Below are 24025 nucleotides of genomic sequence, written 5' to 3'. Positions count from 1 at the left end.
TCGATAGATGCAGAAGGAGGTGGCACCTCTGTCATAAGTGTAGAGCCTGCAACAAAAAACACACACTTACACTAATGGGTTTAATTGTAAATGTCTAGAGATCAAAACAAGCTTATTATGGTAGGGAATTATGCAGCTGGTCTAGAGTCTGTGATGAGCAGAAGGGTTGTGCTTGGAGGCAGAGGGAGCTATGTTTTTATGAGAAGGTTTGACCGACTCCCATAGTTTTCTTGCTACTGTAAAATATACTGGGTGGAGGATGAAGGAAAAATGGGTCTAGCTCCATGGTGATGGATCATTGTTTCTAATACTCCTGCTCCTGTGCACTTTGGTACTTTCTTCTGTGCTTCGTGTTTCTATGGCAACTGCACCTGTGATCGTAACTCTTGCTCCAAGTGCTCTTCTGCCCACCCTCATTGGCCTGTCCTCTGAGCTGCTCGCTCTTGTGCACTTTGCCTACTGGGTGCAGTTCTCCCCACTACTATGCCCCATGCTCCGCTCTATCATACTCCGTGCCCCTCACTCTTCCGCCCAATGCATCTGTGCGTGTGAACCTATGCCTATCATCACATGCATTATTCACTTGCACCCAGTGTCGGAACAAGAACTTTACTCTGAATTGGCAAATTCCTTATAATACTCACAAGAGACTGCAGGATGGCGTGGTTGGTGGCATTCATGCAAGAGTCCAGGGGGAAGGTGCATTCCCCCTCACAGTAGTATGCTGAGTAGCCCTGCGGGGCGATCACCCAATCCTAGGGAAAGAACATCAGCCATTGGTTTCTGAAGTATATTCCCTACTTAAAAAGGCATCAACTGTTAAGCCTAAAGCATGGCCTAATGAGGGAGGGATCTTATAGCAGATCTAGTGAGTGGTGACATTCAATCTAAGAGTGGAACAAAAGATAAGGAATAAGCAATCTGACAGTGCAGGTGAAAAGCTATAGGGAGGCCTAGAAGAGGAGCAAGTGTTCTTGCTAGAGCAAGGTAAGAATCAAGCATCCAATGATATGGTAGGGCTCATGGTGACTGGTGGATTTTCACTGCCAAGGCCGAGCCAAAGGGACATGATCACCCTAAGCATGAGGGCAAAGTCAAGCAGAGGATTACAATTCTATAGCAGGTATTAGGTAAAGAGCAAAGATTCTTAGATTCTATGGAGACCAAGGAAATGGCATGTGTTACCTGTGAAGGTGGAGGCATGATGCAACATGGTGGATGCACTGTATGGTGGATGCACTCTCCTTGCTTAGGGCCCTAAGGCAGGCATTAACTTCTTAGCTAAGTATAGACAAGGCATGCGTTTTTATTGTTGCGTCTGAGCTCAGAATATAGGAAGCTGGGTAAAGTATTCCCTGGCAGACACCTAGGAAGGGGGTGTAGGAAATGACGACAGTAGCGTGAAGAGTGAAGGACTAGTCGGCGGGTGTGGTGTAGTCTGATGCCCGAGTCCAGTGTATTGAGGTAGATTATTATCAAGGTAAATAATAGGGACAATAGCTGTTAACCTATCTATATTGATAATGGGCCAGATATACTAATATTGTGGTTGCAAAAAGCAGTCACAATTTGCAGCCAGTCTTTTTGCGACCAGAAGCTTATTTTGCAAATTGATCTATTTACTAATATGCCAGTTTGCAAAACAAGGATTTGGATTGAGTCACAATCCGCCCTACCTAATTAATAATCCTTCGGCAGATCGCAAATTGCTACACAACTTGATTGTGCACAATCACAGGGAAAGTGGCCTGCAAGGGTCAGCAGACCACCATAAATGAAATTTGTTTTAAAGGAGCCTGATTTTCTTGCAGGACCCGTGATTGCTTTAAAAAAACTAAAATAATTCTGTGTTTGTTTTAAGTTTCATTGAGAGTTGACAGTGGTCCTCTGGACCACTGCTTACTCTCCCTGAAGCTTTTACCCCATTTCACAAAGGGCCAAAAGGGACTTACCACTCAAACTTGGAAGTCATAGCTTTTTAATGGTTTGAACCCAGAATTCTGGTTGCAAACCATTGATACACTGAACAATTAATTTACAATGAATTTGGAAGGATCCACAACACAGCCCCTACAAATTGCGATTTGGTAACCATACAGTACCCCATTTTAAGATTCAGTAAAAGGTCACCATCTTCTAAACTAGGATTTGTACATGGGAAATGCCGATTTTGCAGATGCAAATACTTCGATTTTGCAAATCAGTGTTTGCAAATGCAAAATAGGTTCTTATCTCTGTCCACAGTTCCATTTGATGGCTATTGTCCCATTTATTTTTGGAGGACAGGAGAACATACCATTTCCTTGAAGACATTTACTCGTCTTTCCTCAGGGAATGCCATTTCCTCATCCACCACCTCTTAATTTTTACAATTTAATTTGTTTGTTACATTAATAACCAATATACAAATATGTAATTTCTTTCCTTAAAAATAAATGTAATACTTATAATTAAAAAAAACATTTTTGAATAATACTTTACAAATATGTTTCATTCTGAAAGCAATTTAATAGGCAACTGTACAACAAAATGGTTGTGAGTTTAACCTTGGAGTATTAATAACGTAATTACATTTAGTTTAAAAAAAGTATTTAATAAATAAAAAGTAATTATGCTAAACTACAATTAATAAGGTGAAATCGTAAAAAGTATTTTAAAAGGTGAGAAAGCTAAATTTCCCTCTAAGTCCTGGTGTAGTAATATAGAAATTGTATTAGTTTATTACATTTATTTATATTTAAAATAAGTTTAATTAATTAAATACATTTTAGTTAATTTAATGAATAGAAACATTAAATAAATAATAACAGTCGTAGATACGATTATCATTGATGTCAGGTAAAGGGAATCAAATTGTATCAATACATTAAAGTTAATTTAATTAAATACATTCCAAAACACTAAATCAGATGAATAAAATATTGACTAAAGGAGATTTTTAGAGGTAGGTAAAGTAAAAGGGGGTATGTGTAACACAACAGTATTCAATTTAAAGGAATTTAAAAAGGAAAGTGCTAATTAGCAAGAGAAGTAACATAATAAGGAGATAGTGACGAGAAAATGGTTAATTATGGTTAAACTCACCTTGACGAGGAAATGGTCTATGTGGAAAAATAGCAGGACATGCTAGGAGGGGAAATCATAAGCTAGTAAACGTTATGTGTCCAGAAGAAACAGTTGTGGGACAAACTATCTTCACCATTGCCCTGGTACTGAGAGTGCTCATAAGAATCTTACTTCCTAGCTAGCACCAGTGAGATCTGGATGAAGGTGTGTCTGTGTATAATAGTACCTCCAGCCTAAGTCTGCAGCCGGATAGGAAATGAGTGGTGTATTGCATGAGGTGTTAGTGTACCTCCGTTCTCTGGTCGAGATGGGCTATGGTACAGTGAATGAATAAAGGTCATTACCAGCCATCCAAGGTCCCGAAAGCTGACGTAAAGTTCGTGCCTCTTGCACACTTGATGTCCTTCATTGGTATGAACATGATCTGGAAAAAGATGGAAACATTAGAGTGAGGAGCAAAGGTACCTGACTTCCCTCTTTAATCTGATGCTTCTTCATGAAGACAACATTTAATTGGAAGTGTAGGAGTGTTCCAAAAATGTGCATCTACCACTTCAATCTTTCCTGATCTTTCCTTATCTTATCGAATCATATACATTGTGGGGCTTTCACAGATCACTGAATCAAAGAGCTGGCGCAAGGACTATTGATGCAGTAGACAGCAGGAACATATCTGATGCTTTTATTTTCTTTCTGGTATTTGCTTGGTGGCTATACCTGCTGACTAGTTTTGCATTGTTGTACCTCTGCCCCTTTCAACATGCATATATGCATGCTTTATCTTTCCTCTCATTATCCAAAACATTAGCTGTGCATCAATAAATAGATGTGTCAGAAAAATCTAATATTGGCCACACACAGGTCATAAATTATGCCTGTAGACTAAGCCCTCATTCAGAAAAATCTGAGAACGATTATAAAGCTTGACCAAAAGTATAACTGAAAATGATTCCTCACTAACCGAATATTAAAATGTAAATATCAGCCTGCGCTTATATTGACTCCACAATATAGACTATCAATAGATCATCACATAAATTCCTATGTATACTTACCTTGACAATATGTTGGTAGTTTATATTGTTGAGTCCAAATTTATGCAGGTCGATATTGTTGACCTCAGTTGTGTGACGTACAGCCCCTCTTTCACGCACTATTACAGGTTCAGATGACCAGTAGTGAAATACATTTTATAAAGCGCGTCTCTTGGATTCTTGCCCTGATCCAGTCCTTGCTCAATATAAGTACTTGCTATAAAAGAGTTAAATTAATAATTGTCTGGACAGTGGTTCTTACACTGCAGAACTGATTGTTACCTTCACTAAACTATCCAATTATTAGCCATGCCATCAGCTTAACTATGCAAACAGCTGGCACCATTTGTGAAGATAAAGTTGCTAAGATAAGCACTCATTGTACTTCCGGAGAAAATATAAATTTCTGATAATAAGCTCCAAGTAACCACCCATAAGATGCCAAAATTCTAGATGATGAAATTTACTTTCATGGCAGAAGCGTTACTCGTGGTTGAAACCCACATCTAATTGCCCCCAGCACATCCCTGTAAAGCAAGGCTGATGAAACTTCATACAAAGGAAATTTGGGAGTCTAAACCAGGATCAGGTTTTGCTGGTGAAATGTTGACATAGAAATTACTATTTTCTAGAGCAGAGAAGCCACTTGATTTTGTAGCTGTCATGGGCTGGACTCCAACTCTCCTTTCTTGACAGAGCATAGGTTTCCCATCAACTTTACTATCGAACACTGATCTGTCTTTCGGCGATGCGATGTGGGGAGTGGAACAGCCTGTGCATCATCCCCTGATTCTCCTGTGACTTTTGTTGGATCAGAATGTCCTGCTTCAAGTCTTGTAGGAGGGTTCTGACCTTGCACAAGGTTTGGATCCGGCATATTTGGGACACATTTGAGTGTGCTTGCGTGCTTGCCTTCTAGAATTACTGGAGGCGGACAGGGCAATAAAACGCCAAGCATCACAGTCCTCTTGTTTGGATTTCAAGTTTCTGATTTATTTTCTCAGGAGATATTTCGACTGATCATTTTGAAAAAAAACTTTGCGGTATTTGAGGAATAATCTGAACTCTTGGATAACCTTTTGTTAATTTGTAGAAAAAAACTTGATATTTTTCAGTTTCGTTTCTTGAACATTGTGAATTGTACATCTTTAAGGTGCTAAACGGCTTTCATTGTTTTGTTAGGTACAATGAAGATTATATAAACATGCTTGTGTTTATATGTATATTCATGTATTAAGTTTGCTTCGATTTGTTGCTGAGTTAGATAGATAGGAATATGGATATTTATTGTAAAGTTATTTAAAATTATTACAGATACATACAGTAGCAGTTAAACAAGTACAAATCACTTAATTCGATCACCCACCACAATACAGTGTCATTTGGAAAATTCAACACATCCACATTACATAGCTGGCAAATGAAAAGTATTTCCTGGTCACAGATGGAAGATTAACCTCACACTAGTGCTAATTCGTCATTCAATTCAGTTCCTTAATTGCCACTTTCATATATTTTAAAATCAGGCTGACAGTTGGCTAGATTCTCCCTTAAGGCAGGTCTGCACAGCTTCCATACATGAGTGAGTGTTGAAAGACTAAAAATTGGGCTCAAGCAAAATGTACTCAAATCTTAAAGCTTTTTGAAGGTGCATACAATATACATTGTTTCCAGGGCTGCACTGCATAGAGTACAATGTTGGTCAGAATTGCCACTTAATCTCTTTTACCAATAGGCTTTCAAAGGAGTAAGACTAAATTTCAGCCTAGTTAGTTGCTGTTTCAGGTCTTGTGAACATTGTTGCTTAAGATAACTTGGTACATACGGGGGAATCATATAGCTTTTCTTCTAGTTTTCCATTCAACTTCTTATTAAGATTCTCAATATCTAAGCCCCAAGATATTTTATTTGCTTGCTTCACCAACACCTTTGCTACTTGCCTGTGTGGAAGGTTTGCCCCCAATATTCTGTGTACTTCCAAGTTATCAAATTTTTTCCATTGCAACGTTTCCCTTCATTGCCTGCTACAAATATTTCAATAAGCTAGGGTCAGCCACCTTTACTTTCATACAATACAACAAACTGTGCATTAAATATAATCTCTTGTCTTGTGGGATTCAATTCTAAACGAATTTGTGATGATGTTGTGCAGTCAGGGAGACGGAGAAGGTGTCAATAACAATCAATTATACTGAACTTTATCCTGCCAAGTATTGTTTGTTTTTTAATGCAATCATCCTAAGTAGCAATCAAGCCTAAGTAGGGGTTCTGGAATGCCACTAGAACCTGGGGCTCCAATGGCTCGAGTGGCTCTAATGGAGTTTTCTACTTGCTGCAAAGCTAAGGATAACTCTACATATTTCCATGTGCTTGGCCTGCTCTATACTCATTCATTTGCCCTCTGGAAATAATGAGCTGTTATAACTTTTTGATATGTCTTATTCAATCGCCTAGGGTAATATTGATTGCAGTGATTTGAAGCTTTTTTTAATGAAGTTGATTCATTAAGTGACAGAATTTCCTTGAGTCCTTTGATTTTGTCACTTCATTGAGCTAAAATCATTTATTTTCTTCATCACGTTTCTTATTCTCGCATAGCTTCTTTCTTCATTAATTGCATTTCTTGTATAGTTATATGGTTAGTTTACCCTTACTGTTTAGAGACCACGATCGCATGGCATTATTCAGTTGAGAACTACCAGTTGCCTAATCTCCTTCCCTCTGCAGCAGAGATTTCTGATCAGTTCCCGATCTGAACATGGTGGATCCACCTCTAGTAGGAGCCATTGTACCGAGGTCAAAAAATGCATCCCGACTGGGGGGGTGCAAAATCTCAGGTTCCACATGATCAAGTGGCCATTCAAATATTTATCCAGTAGGATAGTGCTTAAATTTTTGAGTCTGCCATCTAAGCTTATGATTGGTACCAACTCTGCTTCATTTCCCAATTGTTTTTGGTGGGCCAATGACCAAATAAGTAAATGTAGTGCACACTCCAACATTGCATAATCACTTGGCAAGCTAGGGAACCCTTTAACCCCTTTGATGCAGGTTTATTTCCCGTGCTGTGCAGGAGAAATAAACGGCCGACGGGATTCGGACTGCTCCCGGCCGTCATGCCCACATGCCCACCGTAATGCATGACGGCCTGGAGCCATCATGAGCATACAAGGGGTTAAACTTGATTATTTGTTGAAAATCAGTAATGGATATCCACCTGTAGCCCAGAGTTGCCAGCCTTTGTGAGATTTATGAGTGTAAGGAGCCGGCTGATCTGTTGGTGTTCTGCCATTGAGCAGGAACATGTCCATCTTTTTTATTTCACTTGAAAAACTTTCCCAGGTGGATCTTTTCTTTGGGGGAATTGCACTTTAATTGGAGGGATTTTCTAGTAGGAATCATATTGTTGTCATATTGACCCCTTGTCAGTGGACAGAATGTTTGCATGAAAGTCCCCAGATATTAACTATATTGCGTTTTTGTAAACCGTTTTTAAAGTATGCAGTTTGGCCATGAGAGATACCATAGTGTCTTTCCTCCTATTGATTTTGGGGTTTATATATATGCTACCGATTATCACAATCTTCCACAGTTGTCTGAAGAGGCTGCCAGATTAACAAAAATGTAATCCCTACATCCAGAATAGATTACTGATGCATCTACAGCTATTTTATTTAACATAAGTTGGATGGCCACCCTGTTGGAATTTCTTGGCAGCAGAGAATAATTCTATCTACTCAGGCCATGGGCAGGATCCAAGCAACAATGTTTCTGTAAGACATATAATATCATATCTTCTTAAGTGGGCAATTGAATCCCTCTTAGAGCCCATTGCATTAATACCCATAATGTTAAAGGAGCATATTAACACTAACGAGTTCAAGGAAGAAAAGGGGTTAGGACTTCTGACCAGGAGTATAGCTGAAAATGCCAAATATTAAAATGTAAATATCAGTGAAGCAGAGGCCCTGCCAGTGGTTTGGCTGGCTGTAACTCTCAGGGTCTTGAGATCTGCAGTGCTGCCTTCTTTCATATACAAACACACACTCTGAATGAGGTACTGAACTTGTCTTCACTTCTGCAAGCGTCTTCAAAGGTGTTGGCGAGCTACTAGTAGCTCGTGAGCTACTCATTGGAGATCCCTGTAAGTGGCCCAGTCCAATGAATTACCCTGTGGGGGAAGAAGCTTTGAAGGACAATCTTGTCACTGGAAGCAAGTGCAATTCTTTGAGGGTAGGTGTGATGTAGTCATATCTGTTCTAGCTAATAACTTGCCTGACAATGGCATTCTGTACACTTTGAAGTTTGCTGAGTAGGCATTTTGTTAGCCTAATATATAGTCACTGGCCTAATTTAGTCTAAGTTGAACCAATGTTGTTGAGGCCTTTACTCAGATGGAACAACCCAGGTATGGGAAGATGCAACATAGAGTTGCTTGAATAGGAATTTACCTTGAAAAAACAAAGACAGGAGGGGTTTGGCAAAACAGGAACAGATAGTTTAATTAAATACTGTAGCTGGGATTACAGCATACAGAAAAGATCTGGACTGAGGACTGACTCAAAGTACAATCATTTTGAGTGCCTTCATATACATTTCTTGGAGCAGCCATAAATGACTCCCACCTCATGACATGCAGGTGGGTCTTGACCTTGCATGGACACAATAAGGGCCGGTGGGTAACGCGCCCAGATGTCTGGCATGGGGATCGCATGATCACTACATGTGCTGTGTCCTGATTGGCTGGGTATTCCTAACCCCATGTGGCATCTAACTTTATGTTGTTTAGGGAATACACGCCCCCCTGGCCATATGTGTTTTATTAGGGCCACTCTCCCTTGACCATTGTGGTGCAGCTGCCTATCTGTGGACTAATCTGGGTTTTTCCTGATTTTGCATTTGTTCTGCTAGTTACGTGCCGCCTAATCTGTGATCTGTCAATCAGTTGCCTCAAGGCTGGGTTGCAGGGCCTGCCTGACTACATATTTCTGACTCTGGGTTGATGGACAGGTCATCTCGGGTGATTTTGACAACAGTGATTTGATTTTGTTTTTATGCACGCGTATATCATTGCATACATCAACATTAACAGTAGAATTCTCATCACACTCTGGGAGGGGTTCAAAGCCACCATAAGGGGGGTATGCATCACTAAACATGTTGGGGCGCTGCGAGACCTCCGTGCTACTCTGTCCCGCCTGGAGAAGGAGTTGTTGGCTGTCGAACATGCGATCCTTATTAATCCCTCCCCGGGCCACGAGGCACGTCGCCTCGAGCTGCTCCTGGACTTCAGAGACACGGCAGACAGGGAACTGAAGTATGTCGGCAAATACCACACAGCACGTCAGTATGGTGAGGGTAATCGGCCGGGTAGATTGCTGGCTCAGCTATTGCGCCCTCCCCGTCAGGCGACGTACATTACTGAGATAATTGATGCGCAGGGTGATCGCCAGGTCGGCACCCCCGCCATCTGTGGCACCTTTTTGGCCTACTATCGGCAGCTTTACTCATCTGCCCTTTCGGCGGAGTGTCGCGATCCGGGGCCATACATTAATGAAATCGCTATGGTATACCTGGAGAAATACATGCAGGATTTTTTGGCTCATCCCATCACGCCGGAACTGATCACGGAAGCGATCGACTCCTTGAAAGGGTCCTCAGCGCCAGGCCTTGATGGCTTCACGGCGGATTTTTATCAGGAATACAAGGAAGAACTAGTGCCCATTCTTATGGAAGTGTACGCCGAGGCCTTAGAATCTGGCACTCTTCCTCCAACTCTTCGCGAAGCGGTCATAGTTCTGTTGCCCAAACCGGGACGCGACCCCACGGTCTGCAGCTCCTATCGCCCACTTTCGCTTCTCAACCTGGACTATAAGATCTTGGCCAAGGCGTTGGCGATTCAGTTAGCGTTGCTGGTCAACACCATAATATCTCCGGCACAATCAGGCTTTGTCCCTCAGCGGTCAACCTCACTGAACCTGCGCACGATTTTTTCGGTTCTCCATAGAATCGATCCAGCCACCCCTGCTGCCGCGGTCTTTTTGGACACCGAAAAGGCTTTCGATACGCTGGAATGGCCCTTTTTTCTAGATGTGATGCGCAGGATGGGCATGCCCGCGATGTTTGTCGCGACAGTGGAACTGCTGTACACTGCTCCCGCGGCCCGCATCCGCATATCCGACAAATTTACTTTATCTAGAGGTACCCGTCAGGGATGCCCCTTGTCACCCTTGCTTTTCATTTTGGCGATGGATCCCCTGGTGCGGCACTTACAGGAAAAGCATCTCCACAGAGGGCTGCAGTTCCGCACGGGCCCTCTATTGGTCTCGCTATATGCGTATGACATGGTCTTATATGTCCGCTCTCCGGAGGCCAATCTGCGACCCCTGTTATTTGAGATTGAACGCTTTGGTGACTATTCTGGCCTTAGGGTCAATTGGCACAAGTCACAGTTATTTCCCCTCACCCCTGCCACCACGCAATGGCCCTGCTCCCACCCACTGGAGTGGTGTGAAGACTCTGTTAAATATCTGGGGATTCACATACACCTTGATACCGTGTCCATTATTCGCTTAAACTATGGCCGAGCTCTTGATTTTCTGGAGGATAACACTGACAGATGGCTGCGTCTCCCTTTGTCAATGGCTGGGCGCATTGCCATTATAAAGATGGTTGTTCTCCCCCGTTTTTTGTACCTCTTCAACAATATCCCGATTCCTCTTACCAAGGTTTTTTTTACGCAATTACGCACTGCATTGCTGAGATTGATATGGGGGGGCAGACGCCCACGGCTGGCTTGGCGCACGTTAACACTTCCGTACGAGCGGGGCGGCTTTGGGGTCCCGGATTTCCACCTTTACTACCTGGCCGCCCAGTGCTCCTACGCACACTCTTGGTATCATCCTGACGCCAGGATTCCGCACCTGAGGCCTGAAGCTGACGCGGCGCTCCCGGTGAGCCTTGCGACGGTTCTTCCTAAGGGTCTCCCCCGTGAACATCAGGACATACTCCCACTCACCACAACGACTTGGGCCTGGGACAAACTTAAGCGCTTGCTACGCATAGATACACTGTACTCCTCCGCCCTCCCGCTGCCCAACTCCCACTGGCTCCCCATAACGGGCGAAACGGTGGTCTGTAGAACGCTGGCGAAATTCCAGTTACACACGATTGGTGACCTGTTCACCAATGGCCACGTATTCACAATCACTGAAGATTCCCGATTTGCAGACCGCACATTCATGGACACATTCATTCTTACAAGAATACGAGCGATGCTGAGAGCTACATTCGACACATTTCCTCTCCCGCCTGAAGACACTCCGGCCCTTACACACATCATACAGAACACATCAGGGGCCCACTTGGTGTCCAAACTTTACAAACTGTGCCTGCTTTCACTTCCCTCGTCAGACGAAACGGTCCGCACCGCTTGGGAGTTGGATCTAGGCACACAGATCACGGACAATCAATGGGAAGCATGCTGCGCCATGACCAGGGAGGTCTCCATGAATGCCAGACACAAGCTTATACATTTTAAATTTCTCCGTAGACTGTACCACACACCGGCGCTTTCACATAGGATCGACCCCACCAGATCCCACACCTGTCCTAAATGTGGCGCCCCCCAGGCTGACTTTGCTCACCTTTCCTGGACCTGCCCAAAATTACACGCCTACTGGGTTGAGGTACACAGAACATTAGGTGAAATACTGATACTATCATTGACTGTCACGCCTGAGATTGCATTGCTGGGGTATGTGTCCAATTTCCCTCGTAAAACCCGCAGATTGGCGTCCATTTGCTTCCTGCTGGCCAAGAGAGAGGTGGCGCTGCTTTGGTGCTCATGACGCGCTCCCACGGTGGCGTCATGGCTTGGGAGCATGGCATACTGTAATATTAACAGCGTGGAATATTCGGAACAACTTCCGACCTCCTCCCGCCCCGTAGATATTTGGGGCCCTTATCGCCATTATATAACTGAAAAGGCGAAGATGGCGCCCTCTCAATCCCTACATCCTAACACTCCAACCGGGGTGGGTTAGTTCGTGAGCTCTCCCTACTTGCATCCGCTTTGAACATTCCCTCTGAGCGGCACACTTACTTTCCTTGTGCATGATGACCTGATTCAGATGGGCCGGTGGTTCTTCTCTTTCCCTTACACTGGAGCATGTTCTTGCTGGAGCTGTGGGCGATGGAGCGATTCTGATCCGACCCGTGGTATGTTCTGTCCCCTGATACTTGCGTTGGCACTTGCTGGCTGCTTGGGCCCTTACAGGATTGTGCCGGTCTTCATCGCTTTTTGTATTGCCCTGGGATGGTTGTCATCGATTGTTATGTGCATTGTCTTACAAGCTGACTTAAGGTGCTGTTCTCGCAGGATATCCCGTATGATTTCGGTTTTTTCTATTCCCTTTTCTGTTCTGTACGTGCATTTTGATTTACAGTATATCCACACCTGTTGCCTTATCAGAAAAATAACACTATTGTATGCATGTTATCCTACTATGCAATCTTACAGTACAGTTGCAGGTTCAATTTGTATTGTTGATACCGCCACTTGCTATTCCAGAGTACGAGAAGTGTATCAAATTGCTGTCAATGTAGATTGCTTTACTGACTTCAATAAAGTGTTTACAAAAAAAAAAAAAAAACAGTAGAATTCTCATGATGTTAAAGGTGCTTTTTGTAGCATTGTTCACTTAACTTTCAAGTGAGAGCTTGAGTGCATGGTCAAGTTTTGTACCTCTGCGGAAACAGTAGGACTTGGTACAATATCCTCAGGCCCAACTATCGTTGGATGTAGGAAGCTAGGTTTCTATTGCACTAACCCCCCACTTTTTGCCAGTCTACTGATGCACTTTGACTTGATTTGCTCTGGGTCCCTGCCAATAAAGTTCCTAGGTCCTGTGTTGTGTAGTGTAGTTCCTATCGGCCACATGCATCAAACGATTTTGGAGTTGCAAACGGTGCGAATCGGAAAATTCGGCCGTTTGCGATTCCAAAATCATTTTTTGGTATGCATGAAACATTTTTCCAAACACCGCAATTTTTTGGAATTCCTAAAAATGCAATTGCATTTAAGGAATCGCATTTGTGCGATTTCTTAAATGCAATGCATGATTTTTTTATAAAATGCGAATTTACAAATAGGAGGTGCAAATTAACACGAGGTTGACCCTCGTGTTAATTTGCGAAATCCTCCAAAAAAGCTCAAAAAAGCATTTTGTGAAGTGTCATGTTACACACACACATGTCCTTTGGACATGTGTGTGTGAAACTTGCACTTAAAAAAACATTTCAAGGGTGCAGGGGGGGGTCCTTTGGACCCCCCTCAGCACCCTTGCAATGCATCAACAAATTGCGAATCCTAAAAAAAAAATGCAAAACGGCATTGATTCCTATGGGCCTATAGGCCCATAGGAATCAATGTAATGCCATGAATTAATTGCGATTCGCAATTAAGGAATCGCAAATTCCGAAAATTAAGAAATCCCCCCAAAAATTCGGATTTGTTGATGCATAGGATTTTGCAATTCCTAAATTGCGATTCCTTAATTTTCGCAATTTAGGAAATGCAAAATCCTAGAATGATGCATGTGGCCGTATATTCCCAATAGGCTCTGCGCATTGGAATAATATATCCTATAGATGAGACGTAGGACTGAGGTTAACTAGGTCTCTATCGAATATACTAAACTTAATTGTGAGTGCCAGCTAGCTCAGAGGTCACTAGAAACTTTCTCGAAATTAACAAGAAGGGATTAGTTTCTGACAACCGCATAAACATGACAAATTTGTTTCCCAAGAATAAAAATATATCTCTCAGAGTCGCGGAAACAATAGATAGGTATTTCACCCAGTCAATTGTGCATGCTGCGTTTCTACAGAGTTGCAGAGCAAAATAGAGAGACGGGCGTGTTCAATAAAAAGGTTTATTGAACATTCTTCTTTCTCATGCAAGAGAAGTGAACTGCTACAATCGTTAGGCAGACTGCAAAGTATAATGCATACAGCGAGAATAGTATTATAAAATAATACTGTAAGAGCATTGTATGGTTTCTAAGCCATATAAAACCACATACATAAATACACAGGCTAAAATACTCAACTGGTGCTTCTAAAATACGCCTATCCCAATGTACCTAACCTAAGTCTATTATGCAGGAAGAAGTAAGTATTGTGTAGCATAGGTTTTAGTTTTCTTTGTCAAGAATCTAGCAAAGGTTTCTCTAGGTTCTAATCAGCTCCATACCTTGGTTAGAATGAAGGAGGTCTGGTATCTCAGTCTCGGGACTCGATTTCCCAACACCCCGCAAAAAGAGCCGGAAACACTGGAGCTGGATTCTCGGCAGGAGAAGGGCAGCTTCCTGATCAGTGCGTCAGCTGAAGAGCCGGCTTCCTTCGGCACTTGCTGTAGCGAGCTGCGTCGGGCAAGTAGATAGTCGAAATGCTCCGAACCACCGTAGTTTGCCATAGCAAGTGAAGGTATATTTATACCTTGAATGTGTTTAGGAATGCCATAGTTTGACGTAAAGTCGGCATATGAACGTCATAATGAACCCCTGGGGAATAGTTGTTCATTGTAATTCTTGGAGAACTCAATATGCAAGCAAGGGGAAGTTCCTTAACTGCTTAAGCCGGTTTTCTAAGAAATCGTTGTGACGTTTGGCCTGTATTTGGGTAGCGTGGGCTATGCCTAAATAAGGGTTTGATTTCTATGCCTATATAAGGGCAATGTGAATTGTACCTATATAAGTGCATGAATAGGGAAATCACTCAAAGCCTAAAACGACACACACAAGTTGGTTCCCAAAACTGTACCTTGTACCCCCAATTGGTACCTCTCTGGCCACATGTCATTCCCTTGTAAACAATACCAGGGGTGTCAAGGGGACTGTGGCCAGGGAAGGCCTCTAAGGGCTACAGCACTTATTGTACCCTGTATCTTTACACACACACACTGCCATAGCAGGCTGCATGTTTTGGTTCAGAACAAAGTGAAGAGTCCACATGATACACATCCCTGTGTGCCATGACTACAACCCATTGCCCAGGCATACGTTACCACCTCTCTAGCAGGGTGCACTATACCAATGGTGAGGGTATAGGTGCATGAGCCCTGTACCCTTACAGCGTCTAGACCAATTCTTAGACATTGTAAGTGCAGTAATGCCATTAAGAGTGAATGGTGCTGGGAGTTTGTCATTACGAACTCCACAGCACCATGATGGCTTTACTGAAAACTGGGAAGTTTGGTATCAAACTTCTCAGCACATTAAAACCACACTGATGCCAGTGTGGGATTTAATCAAAAATGCACTTAGGGAGCATCTTAGAGATACCGCCTTTGTAACGCAACCTCCAGCCTCTCCTGTTATCAGGAGCACGCCCACAGCCCAGAAGATGTGCCCACCTCTGCCAACTCCACCTCTCAGGAGGGGCAGGCTAGGCGAAGGCCAATCTTCAGTGCCCGCCATCTTGCAGATGGCAGGCACTTTCCAATCAGGATTACGGGTTGTGCCTACTCCCTCATGTGGGGTGAGCACACCAAGGGTGTTGACACCCTAATACAGTATTTAGGGGCCATCCCTGAACCAAGAAGAGATATTCCTGCAACCTACGAAGAGGAAGGATGAAAGAGGACGCCCAGCACAGGAGACTGCTGAGAAGAACTGACTTGGCCCCAGCCGTACAGGCCTGTCTGTAGTTTCCAGAGATCCTGCGCCAAAAGCCGCCTTGTCCTGCAGCCAGGGAAACTCCAGAACCCTGGGAGGACTGACTGCCTTCAACAAAGATCAAATCTCCTGTGAACAGCAGCTCTGTTCAAAAGAAAATCCCAAAACAGACTCTGAGCCTGCTGTGGACAAAGTACCCATACGCCTGGAACCACCACTGCACCCATCGCCTATGGCCTTAGTTCGAGTGTCCCAACGGTCCCAGCGAGGTCCCCCAGCACTCCAGAGTCCGAGTCCACCATGGGTTGACCCCTCCAGAACTACCCGACGTTGCCTGCGGTCCCTGCACGGAGACCACCCCAACCAAGTGGCCCAATAAGGTGAAATCCAACCTCAAAAGACACCCCTGCATCCGGCCGCTCTGCGCTCTGGAGAAGCGAACCAGAGGTGCAACTACATCCTTGAGCCCTCTAAACTTACCTGCCCAGCTGTTTGTTCCTCCCGGAAGACTTCCTGGTTCGAGCCTGCAGCCAAAATCCAAAACCGGCAACATGGCATACAATGCCAAAAGAGCACCTGTACCTAGCCACCCATGCGCCGCTGCAGGTGCACCTTGTGTGCTAACTCAGATCCCCCTTCAGCCTGTGCCTAACACCAGGAGCTTTGTTCCCCCAACCTTGTGGCCTGCTCGTGAGCAGCCACCAACTGGAGGCCCCGTTATCCCCCATTGGATGACATGGGGCCTCGGCACTCTGCACCCGGCTGCCCTAGTGCTGCTAAGGGTGCTTTGAGAGTGCATCCTCAACCCTGGGGGAACCCTGGTTCTAACACCAGAAGGCCAACTCCTACAAACAAGTACTTACCTGTAACCGTTAACTTCATTTTTCTCCATAGGAATACATTGACTGTTTTTTCTTGAAAATTGTTCTGTGTGGAGTTGGTTTGTATGAAACACTGAAAAACTGCAAATGTACAGAAACTGATTTACTTACCTTTTCTCTAGGAAATGTCCCAGTGTGATATCTAGGCATACCACACTGAGTAGAAAAGGTAACTTACAAATTAATCCAAAAAGTACCGTACAAAGTAATCTGAAAAGTAACTGAAAAGTAGTTTCGAAACACTGACTTATCTGTAATTCAATCAACTGCATTTAAACCAGCATTCAACTGTAAAACATTGCATAAGATTTTGTAAAGCATTTATTTCACTTACCTCCACCAAGCTTGGCTTGGTTCTAGAAATAAAATAACTTAATAATTTCTAAACAAAACAATGGATCTGAGTTCAGTCTTTGAGTGTGTGACATCATTTGCTTCCTGAGTGTGTACAACAAATGCTTAACACTACCCTCTGATAAAGCCTTACTGCCGCCCACACTACCACAAATACTACTTTTACCTCTGCCTACATTTGGGGTCCTACTGGACTCTGTGCACACTACACCTCATTTTGGTATATTATGTAGAGAGCTAGCTTCCTACATTGGATCATAGTTTTTCCACAGCCCATAGGTTAGTATTTCCATTTTAGAAGGGTTTACATTATTTTGTAGCTTCTAGGTGTCAACTGTGTGTAGGCATTCATTGACTCCTAATGTCCCAAAATATGAAGGTTTTCCCAGTTTAATACAGCGTAGTTCTAGCAAATTAGTTTGGAGGATTTCATTAGCCCAGAAAGTGGTGCCAGGTACGTTGAAAATCATAGGTGCAGTTGTACAGCCTTGGTGAAAACATAATTTTTGAGAAAGGTGATGATGGAAAAGGGGTCTGTAGGAAAGTGCCCCTTTTTGCATGGTTACCCCCTAACTTTTTTGCCAGATACCTGATGCCAACTTGACTGATTGTGCCCTGGGTCCCATCCAATTAGGTTCCCAGGGCCTGTGTTCTTTCCCAAAACTGAACCTTTGTCTCCACAATTAGCGCACCCCTGGGCAGCCTGTAAGTCCCTTGTAAAAGGTACCCCTAGTACCAAGGTCCTTGTGACCAGAGAGGGCCTCTGAGGGCTGCAGCATATATTATGCCACCCTCAGCGACCCCTTACCTGAACACCCACACACTTCCACTGCAAGCTGCGTATTCTGGTGCAGACTAAACTGAAGAGTTGACATGGCATCATGGTTACCTCTCTAGCAGGCATTACAGCACTAAAGGCAGGATACACCATACAACCGGTGAGGACATAGATGCATGAGCAATATGCCCCTCTAGTGTCTGTGCAATTCTCAGGCATTATAAGTGCAGTGAGCCATTTTTGACTATAGGAGACTGGAAGTTTCTCATTATGAATTCCAAATCCCCAGAATGGCTCCTCTGAAAACTGAGAAGTTTGGTACCAAACTTCTCAGCACATTAACCCCACACTGATGCCAGTATGGGATTCAATGCAAAATACACTCTGAGGGCATCTTAGAGTTGCCACCTGAAAAACAACCAGCCCTAATGTGGTTCCTGACTGGCTGCCAGCCATCTACCACCTAATCAATAGAGAAAGATCACTTGTCCTGCATAACCAGGGTATGCAGTGTTCATTCTTACCAATCCCAATGTAACCCTCATGCACGTGTTTTAGATGGCTGTTCAAGCGGTATATCTTGGTTCTCCGCTTTCCCTCACACGTGTGTGCATAATCATCGTTTTTTTTTTGTTTTATGCACCCTCCACCAGGAGGTTGTACCCTTAGTTAGGAACAGTAGTGATCAGTGATTCGTGCGTGATATAGTGAGGTGAAAGGAAATTAAAAATCTCTTGTTACCAGATTTGTATGTTTATTGGTTCTGGTTTGGAGATGATAAAATTAATTTAAAGTGAATAAGAGTGATTATGACTCTCTCACATTGTTTTTTGTGAAGTAGGTCGACATGTTTCAGCCCTTGTGTGCCACTCGGTCAGTCGGGCTTTCTTCAGGACCAATGTGTAAAGTGTGGAGAGGCCAATCGGCGTCTCTAGGTGTGAAACGCAATACAGGTATTTCCTAGTATGCTAGTTTCCAGTTACGAAGCGTCATTCATTATGGCTCCTTAAAGGTCTCTAGGTACCTTTGGTTTGGGTTATTATTACCTCATCGGGATTGCCAGTGGGTCTGAGAGGCCTTCTTCGGTCTCTGTCGGCACGACTTGTGCTGACTCTACCACCTGGACCGGTTTCTGGACCCCTGGGTATAGAGCCTCCACTCTCTGGGTCTGGAAAAAAAGCCCATCCTGGGCAGAGGTGTCATGCCTCCTCCCCCAGGATGGGCAGGATCCATGAAGTGGAAGCTTCAAAGACCTGCCAACTTTGTTAGCTACCCCTAGCCTTTTGCTGCTATCAACAATGGATCCCCACCAGTTCCGACCCCCACTTTGGGTGGGAGAATTGGTGGAAAAACCTAGCCAGGAAGGGAGGTGTGCTCACCTTTGCCAACCCCACTCCTCAGGTGGGGGAGGGGAAGTGAAGCACACATCTCAGTCTCCTCCATCTTGAAGATGAGGTGACTCCCCCAATCAGGAAGAGGTCTGTGCCTACCTCATACTGGAGGGTAGCATACTAGGGGGTGTAGACACCCCAGGTAAGGGACCTATTGGTCCCGAGCTACACACCCCTGTAATGCCCCTAAATCCAGTATTTAGGGGTAACCCTGATTCTTACCTCTTCATATTTGATTCAACAAGAAGAGGAAGGCTGAAGAGCCGAGCTGCCGAGAAGAGGACGGCAACTGCTTTGGCCCCAACCCTACCAGCCTGCCTCCTGCTTCGGAACCCCTGCAAGCTGAAACCAGCTAGTCCTGCAGCCAGCAACTGGGGACATACCCTGCCTTCCAGAAAGTCTCTGATCTCCTATGGACACCGGATTTGTCTAACAGAAACCAACATCAGTCTCCGGATCCAGGCAGACACAGCACCACTCCGCACCCATTGCCCACGGCCCGAGTTCGAGTGAACCACTTACCCTGAGACATCTCCCCGTCAATCCTGACCTCATCTGCACTGGTGGCTGACATCTCCAAGACCCCTCCTTGATGCCTGTAGCCTCTCTCCGAAGGGTCCCCAAGGCTGCGAGGAGATCCAGCTAAAGAAGCCCAACACCCAAAGGTACCACTGCATCCTTCGCTCCCTGATTTTGGGGAGCACAGCTGACAGTGCCCCGGTGTCCCCCAGCTATCCAACTCACCCGTCAAGTCAGTGTCGCCTGGTCCAAGTCTGCAGTATTTCTTCCTGACTGACGTTCTCCATTAGTTTCCATTGGGAGCCCGACGCCTACTGTGCACCCTGCCACCCGTGAGCTGCTGGAGGTGTGCTGCTGGTGCCTACTAGTTTACCTTTGAGCCCTGGGCCCTGACCCAGAACCTGCAGGTACCTACCTGTGACTGGTGCTCTTCCGAGTGTCTCCTGTCTCCAGTCTCCATAGTACTGCATTGGGCCCAACCTTTCCTTTGACCTCTGCACAGGGCCATCCCTATGCTGGTGAGGGTGCACTCATCTTACCTACCTGACCCCTGCCCAGTGTAAGTGCTACCAACCAGAGAAAGTACTACAAAACCGTTAACTTACTTGCAAACTTAACACTTCATTTTCTCCATAGGATTGTATGGTGGGTTTTCCTCTGAAACATGTACTGTGTTGGCCCTGTCTTGTACTGCAACAAAAGTAACTTAATGTCTTCCAAAAAGTTAACCTGCTTACTGATGTACTGTAAGGCCTAAACTGTATTATTAGTTTGTTTCACCCCAAACTATAAAACTAACTAGAAAGTAACTAGAAAGTAATCTAAAGTAATTATAAGTATTCTAAAGCGCTTACAACCCATTTTCTCGACTTCAGAGCAATTTGTTTGCTTCTACAAAACCATTACACACTGTATCTTGAAAAGTATCATTGTATGGAAAGTATCACTTACCTGCTACTGAGTAAAACTTGGTTCTAGTAATAAAAATAACAAAGTAACAACTTTTTACTCAAATAATTGGTTTGGATTCAGTCTGTTGAGTGTGTGACATCATTTCTTGCCTGAGTGTGTACAACAAATGCTTGACACTACCCTCTGATAAGCCTGCCTGCACCCCACTACCACAAAAGAAAGTAAGGTATTATTTACTTTAACCTATACTTTACCTCTGGGGATCCCCTGTACTCTGTGCATACTATACCTTACTTTGGTATAGTACATACAGAGCCAGCTTTCTACAGAGTCAATGATAAGATTTGTATTCTCTCAGTGAGGTATGATTGAATCCATTTTCATGCTGTAAGAATATGGGTTTCTTTTGCAGTACCCCCCACACTTTTTACCTGGCTTTTGATGCAACTTTGACTGTAGAGTACTGGGTCCCTGCTAACCAGGGTCCCAGTGTTCTTTCTCTAAAACTATATCACAATTGGCACCACTTTATTTACCTATGTAAGTGCCTAGTAAGTGTACCCCTTGTACCTAGGGCATGGTTGTGCCACCACAGGGACCCCTTACCAAAGATATGCTTTCTGCCATTGCAGGCTGCATGTCTTGGTGCCATGCCTGCATGAGATATAGGTAAGACAGCCCTCTAGCAGGACTAAACCCTGAGGCAGGGTGCAATATATCTCATTTGAAGGCATATTTGCATGAGCAGATAGGCCCTGCAATATCCTTGTACATCCCTGGATATTGTAATTGACCAGGGAAGCCATAGTAAGTACATGGGCTGGACATTCATCATTATGAGTTCCCCAGCTCCATGATGGCTTTACTGAAATATGGGATGCTTGGTACCAAACATCTCAGCACAATAAAACTGCACTGATTTCAATGTAATTTATTAAAAGGTGCACACAGAAGACCCCTTAGAGAGGTCCCCTGAAACCTACCAATCCTTATTGTGGTCACCGACTGGCCTGAGCCAGCCTGCTACCACCAGACAGTGTTCTGACCTCATGGGTAGACTGCCTGCACACTCCGAGGCTGAGAACGACACCTTATCTGGGTGGAGGTGTTCACACCTCCCACTGGTCAGGAAGAGCCATCCTTGACGGAGAGCGTCAAAGGCCTTGCCACCTTTGCAATGTGACCCCAGTCTCTCCTGTTAGAGGGAGAAGGCCCCCTTCCATCGGGAAAACATAGCAAGAATAGGATGTGTGCCCCCCTATGCCAACTGCACCCCTTCAGTGCTGGAGGCAAGTGGAAGTACACTTTTCAGTGCCCACCATCTTGAAGATGGTGGGACTTCTTCAATCAGGGATATGCCCACCCCCCACTTGGGATGAGCATTTAGAGGGTATAGTCACCTTTAAGCCCTTTAAACGCCCCTAAATGTAGTATAGGTGGCCCCCTGAGCCCTGAACTTTAGGTCCTGATGACCTAAGAAGAGATGTATACTACAGAGTCACACCAGCAGAGAAGATTGCAGAAACCAACTGACTTGGATCCAGCCCTACTGTCCTGTCTGAAGCTCTCGATGATCCTGCGCCAAACGACAACCCATCTTTAAGGGTGGGTGGCGAACTCCGGTTCGACAGCTGAGTTTGCAGAGTTTTGCCAACTCTGCGCTCCACTGGGAGTACGAAGCTCAGCAAAAAAACTCACATTCCGCAGCGTGGCGGGGGTTGTCCCTGCCGGCCACCCCTAACCCAAGTAACCGAGCCCTGCTCCTGCCCGAGTTCTCCTTACCTGGATCTCGACGTGCTGTTCTCCTTGCCCAGGCTGTCTGCTCGTCCTCGGTGGTGTAGGATTCTTCTTCTCCTTTCAGGTTGTAATAATGAAACCCCTTCGCTGCAGGACTCGCAAGGACTGGGCATACGTGTGCATGGAGAGTGGAGACCGGGTTAAGGTCTCCACTCTCCATGCACGCACATGTGCAGTACTCATGAGTCCTGCATTGAAGCGGTTTCATTAATTATGGCCCAGCCTGGAGTCAGGAAGGACTGGAGAAGAAACACCATGGATAAAGTAGGTGGCAGTCTGGGGGTCTGGAATCCTTCAGGCCTGTGTGCATAGGGCAGAGCAGAATTCCGCGTAGTGCCAATCTGCCAACTCCACTCACCTGTACCCATCTTGCAATCTAGCGACCTCCAAAGTTTTGGCAGAACTGCCTGCTTTTGACTAAGATCAAGATCTCCCACGAACAGCGGACCTGTTCACAAAGCAATGATCTTCAAAGCGAAGACTCTGTGACCTGAAGAATGGCAAAGCCTGCCCTTGGTTCCACCTCTGCACCCGACGCCTCCAGCCTGAGTCCAAATGGCCCACCGGTTCCAGCAAGGTTTCCCAGTGTACCAGAGTCCGAGTCCAATGTGAGCTGACCTCTCCTGGACTCCTTGACGCCACCTGCAGCCTCTCCACAGAGACCCCCTCAACCACGACCTGCTATCAGTGGGCCGTTTCGGACACCAAAAGGCACCTTTGCACTCGTCCGTCCTGGGCCTTGATGAAGAGGACAAAAGGTGCCCCTACGTCCCGAGCATCGCAACCTACCTCTGCAGCTGTAGGTTTCCTTCAGCCAGCCTCCTGGCCTGAGCCTGCAGCTCTTGATCGATTTGGCTGTTCTCCATTGCCTTGCATTGAGCACCCAACGTTGTTTTGGCACCCTGCACCCGGCCGCCCCTGTGCAGCTGGTGGTGTGTAGTGTTGGGGCTGCTTTAGGTCCCGCCCAGTGCTTGCTTCAACCTCTGGAGACTGGCCCATCCAAGCCGCTACTACTCACCTGTAAGAAGCCTCAGACCGATTGCCCCCAATCCTCATGGAGTTGTATTGGGCACCCTATCTTGTACTTGCACCCGGTCGCCCCTGTGCTGCTGGTGGTGCACTGTTGGTGCTGAACTGAACCTTGCCCAGTATTGACCTTACCTTCCAAAGTCTGGTCTTGTAAGTCGACGTTATCCCTATGTATGCTGAATATTTTCTTCCTCTCATAGGTTAACATTGCAAAGTTTGAGAATTGCACAAAGTTTACGTTGTTCAACTGAAAAGTATTCCATTGAAAAATGTATTTACCTATAACGAAGTTCTAGGGTTCTACAAAATAAATATAACCAAGTATTAGTTTTATAAATTGGTCAGGGATTTATTAATTGAGTCTGTGTCTCATTTATTGTCACTGTGTGTACAACAAATGCTTAACACTGCCCTCTGATAAGCATAGCTGCTCGCCCACACTACCAAAAGAGAGAGCTTTAGTATTATCTACTTTAGCCTCTGTAAATCCCCTTGGTAACAACTGGACTCTCTGCACAGTATACCTCCATTTGGTACAGAGAACCAGCTTCTTACAAGTTAAATGTCATGTATTACTTTATAATGT

At 44.8% G+C, this 24025-nt stretch overlaps 1 protein-coding gene across 1 annotated transcript in view; it reads right to left on the bottom strand.

Moving 5' to 3' along the window:
* The window catches only part of LOC144822831 (bone morphogenetic protein 8A-like), a 399395-nt gene that overhangs the window by 10578 nt on the left and 364792 nt on the right, over window positions 1-24025 (bottom strand). The window contains exons 5-6 of the mRNA XM_078680767.1: window positions 3411-3490; window positions 645-755 (exon numbers count right to left, since the gene is read on the bottom strand). Of these exons, the coding sequence (XP_078536893.1) occupies window positions 645-755; window positions 3411-3490 (191 nt within the window). The remainder of the gene's footprint in view (window positions 1-644; window positions 756-3410; window positions 3491-24025) is intronic.

The sequence above is a fragment of the Lissotriton helveticus genome, chromosome 3_1 (genome assembly GCF_964261635.1).
Source record: "Lissotriton helveticus chromosome 3_1, aLisHel1.1, whole genome shotgun sequence".
NCBI lineage: Eukaryota > Metazoa > Chordata > Amphibia > Caudata > Salamandridae > Lissotriton > Lissotriton helveticus.
Note: the sequence above shows the minus strand (reverse complement) of the source record. Positions and strands in the feature narration are given on the sequence as shown.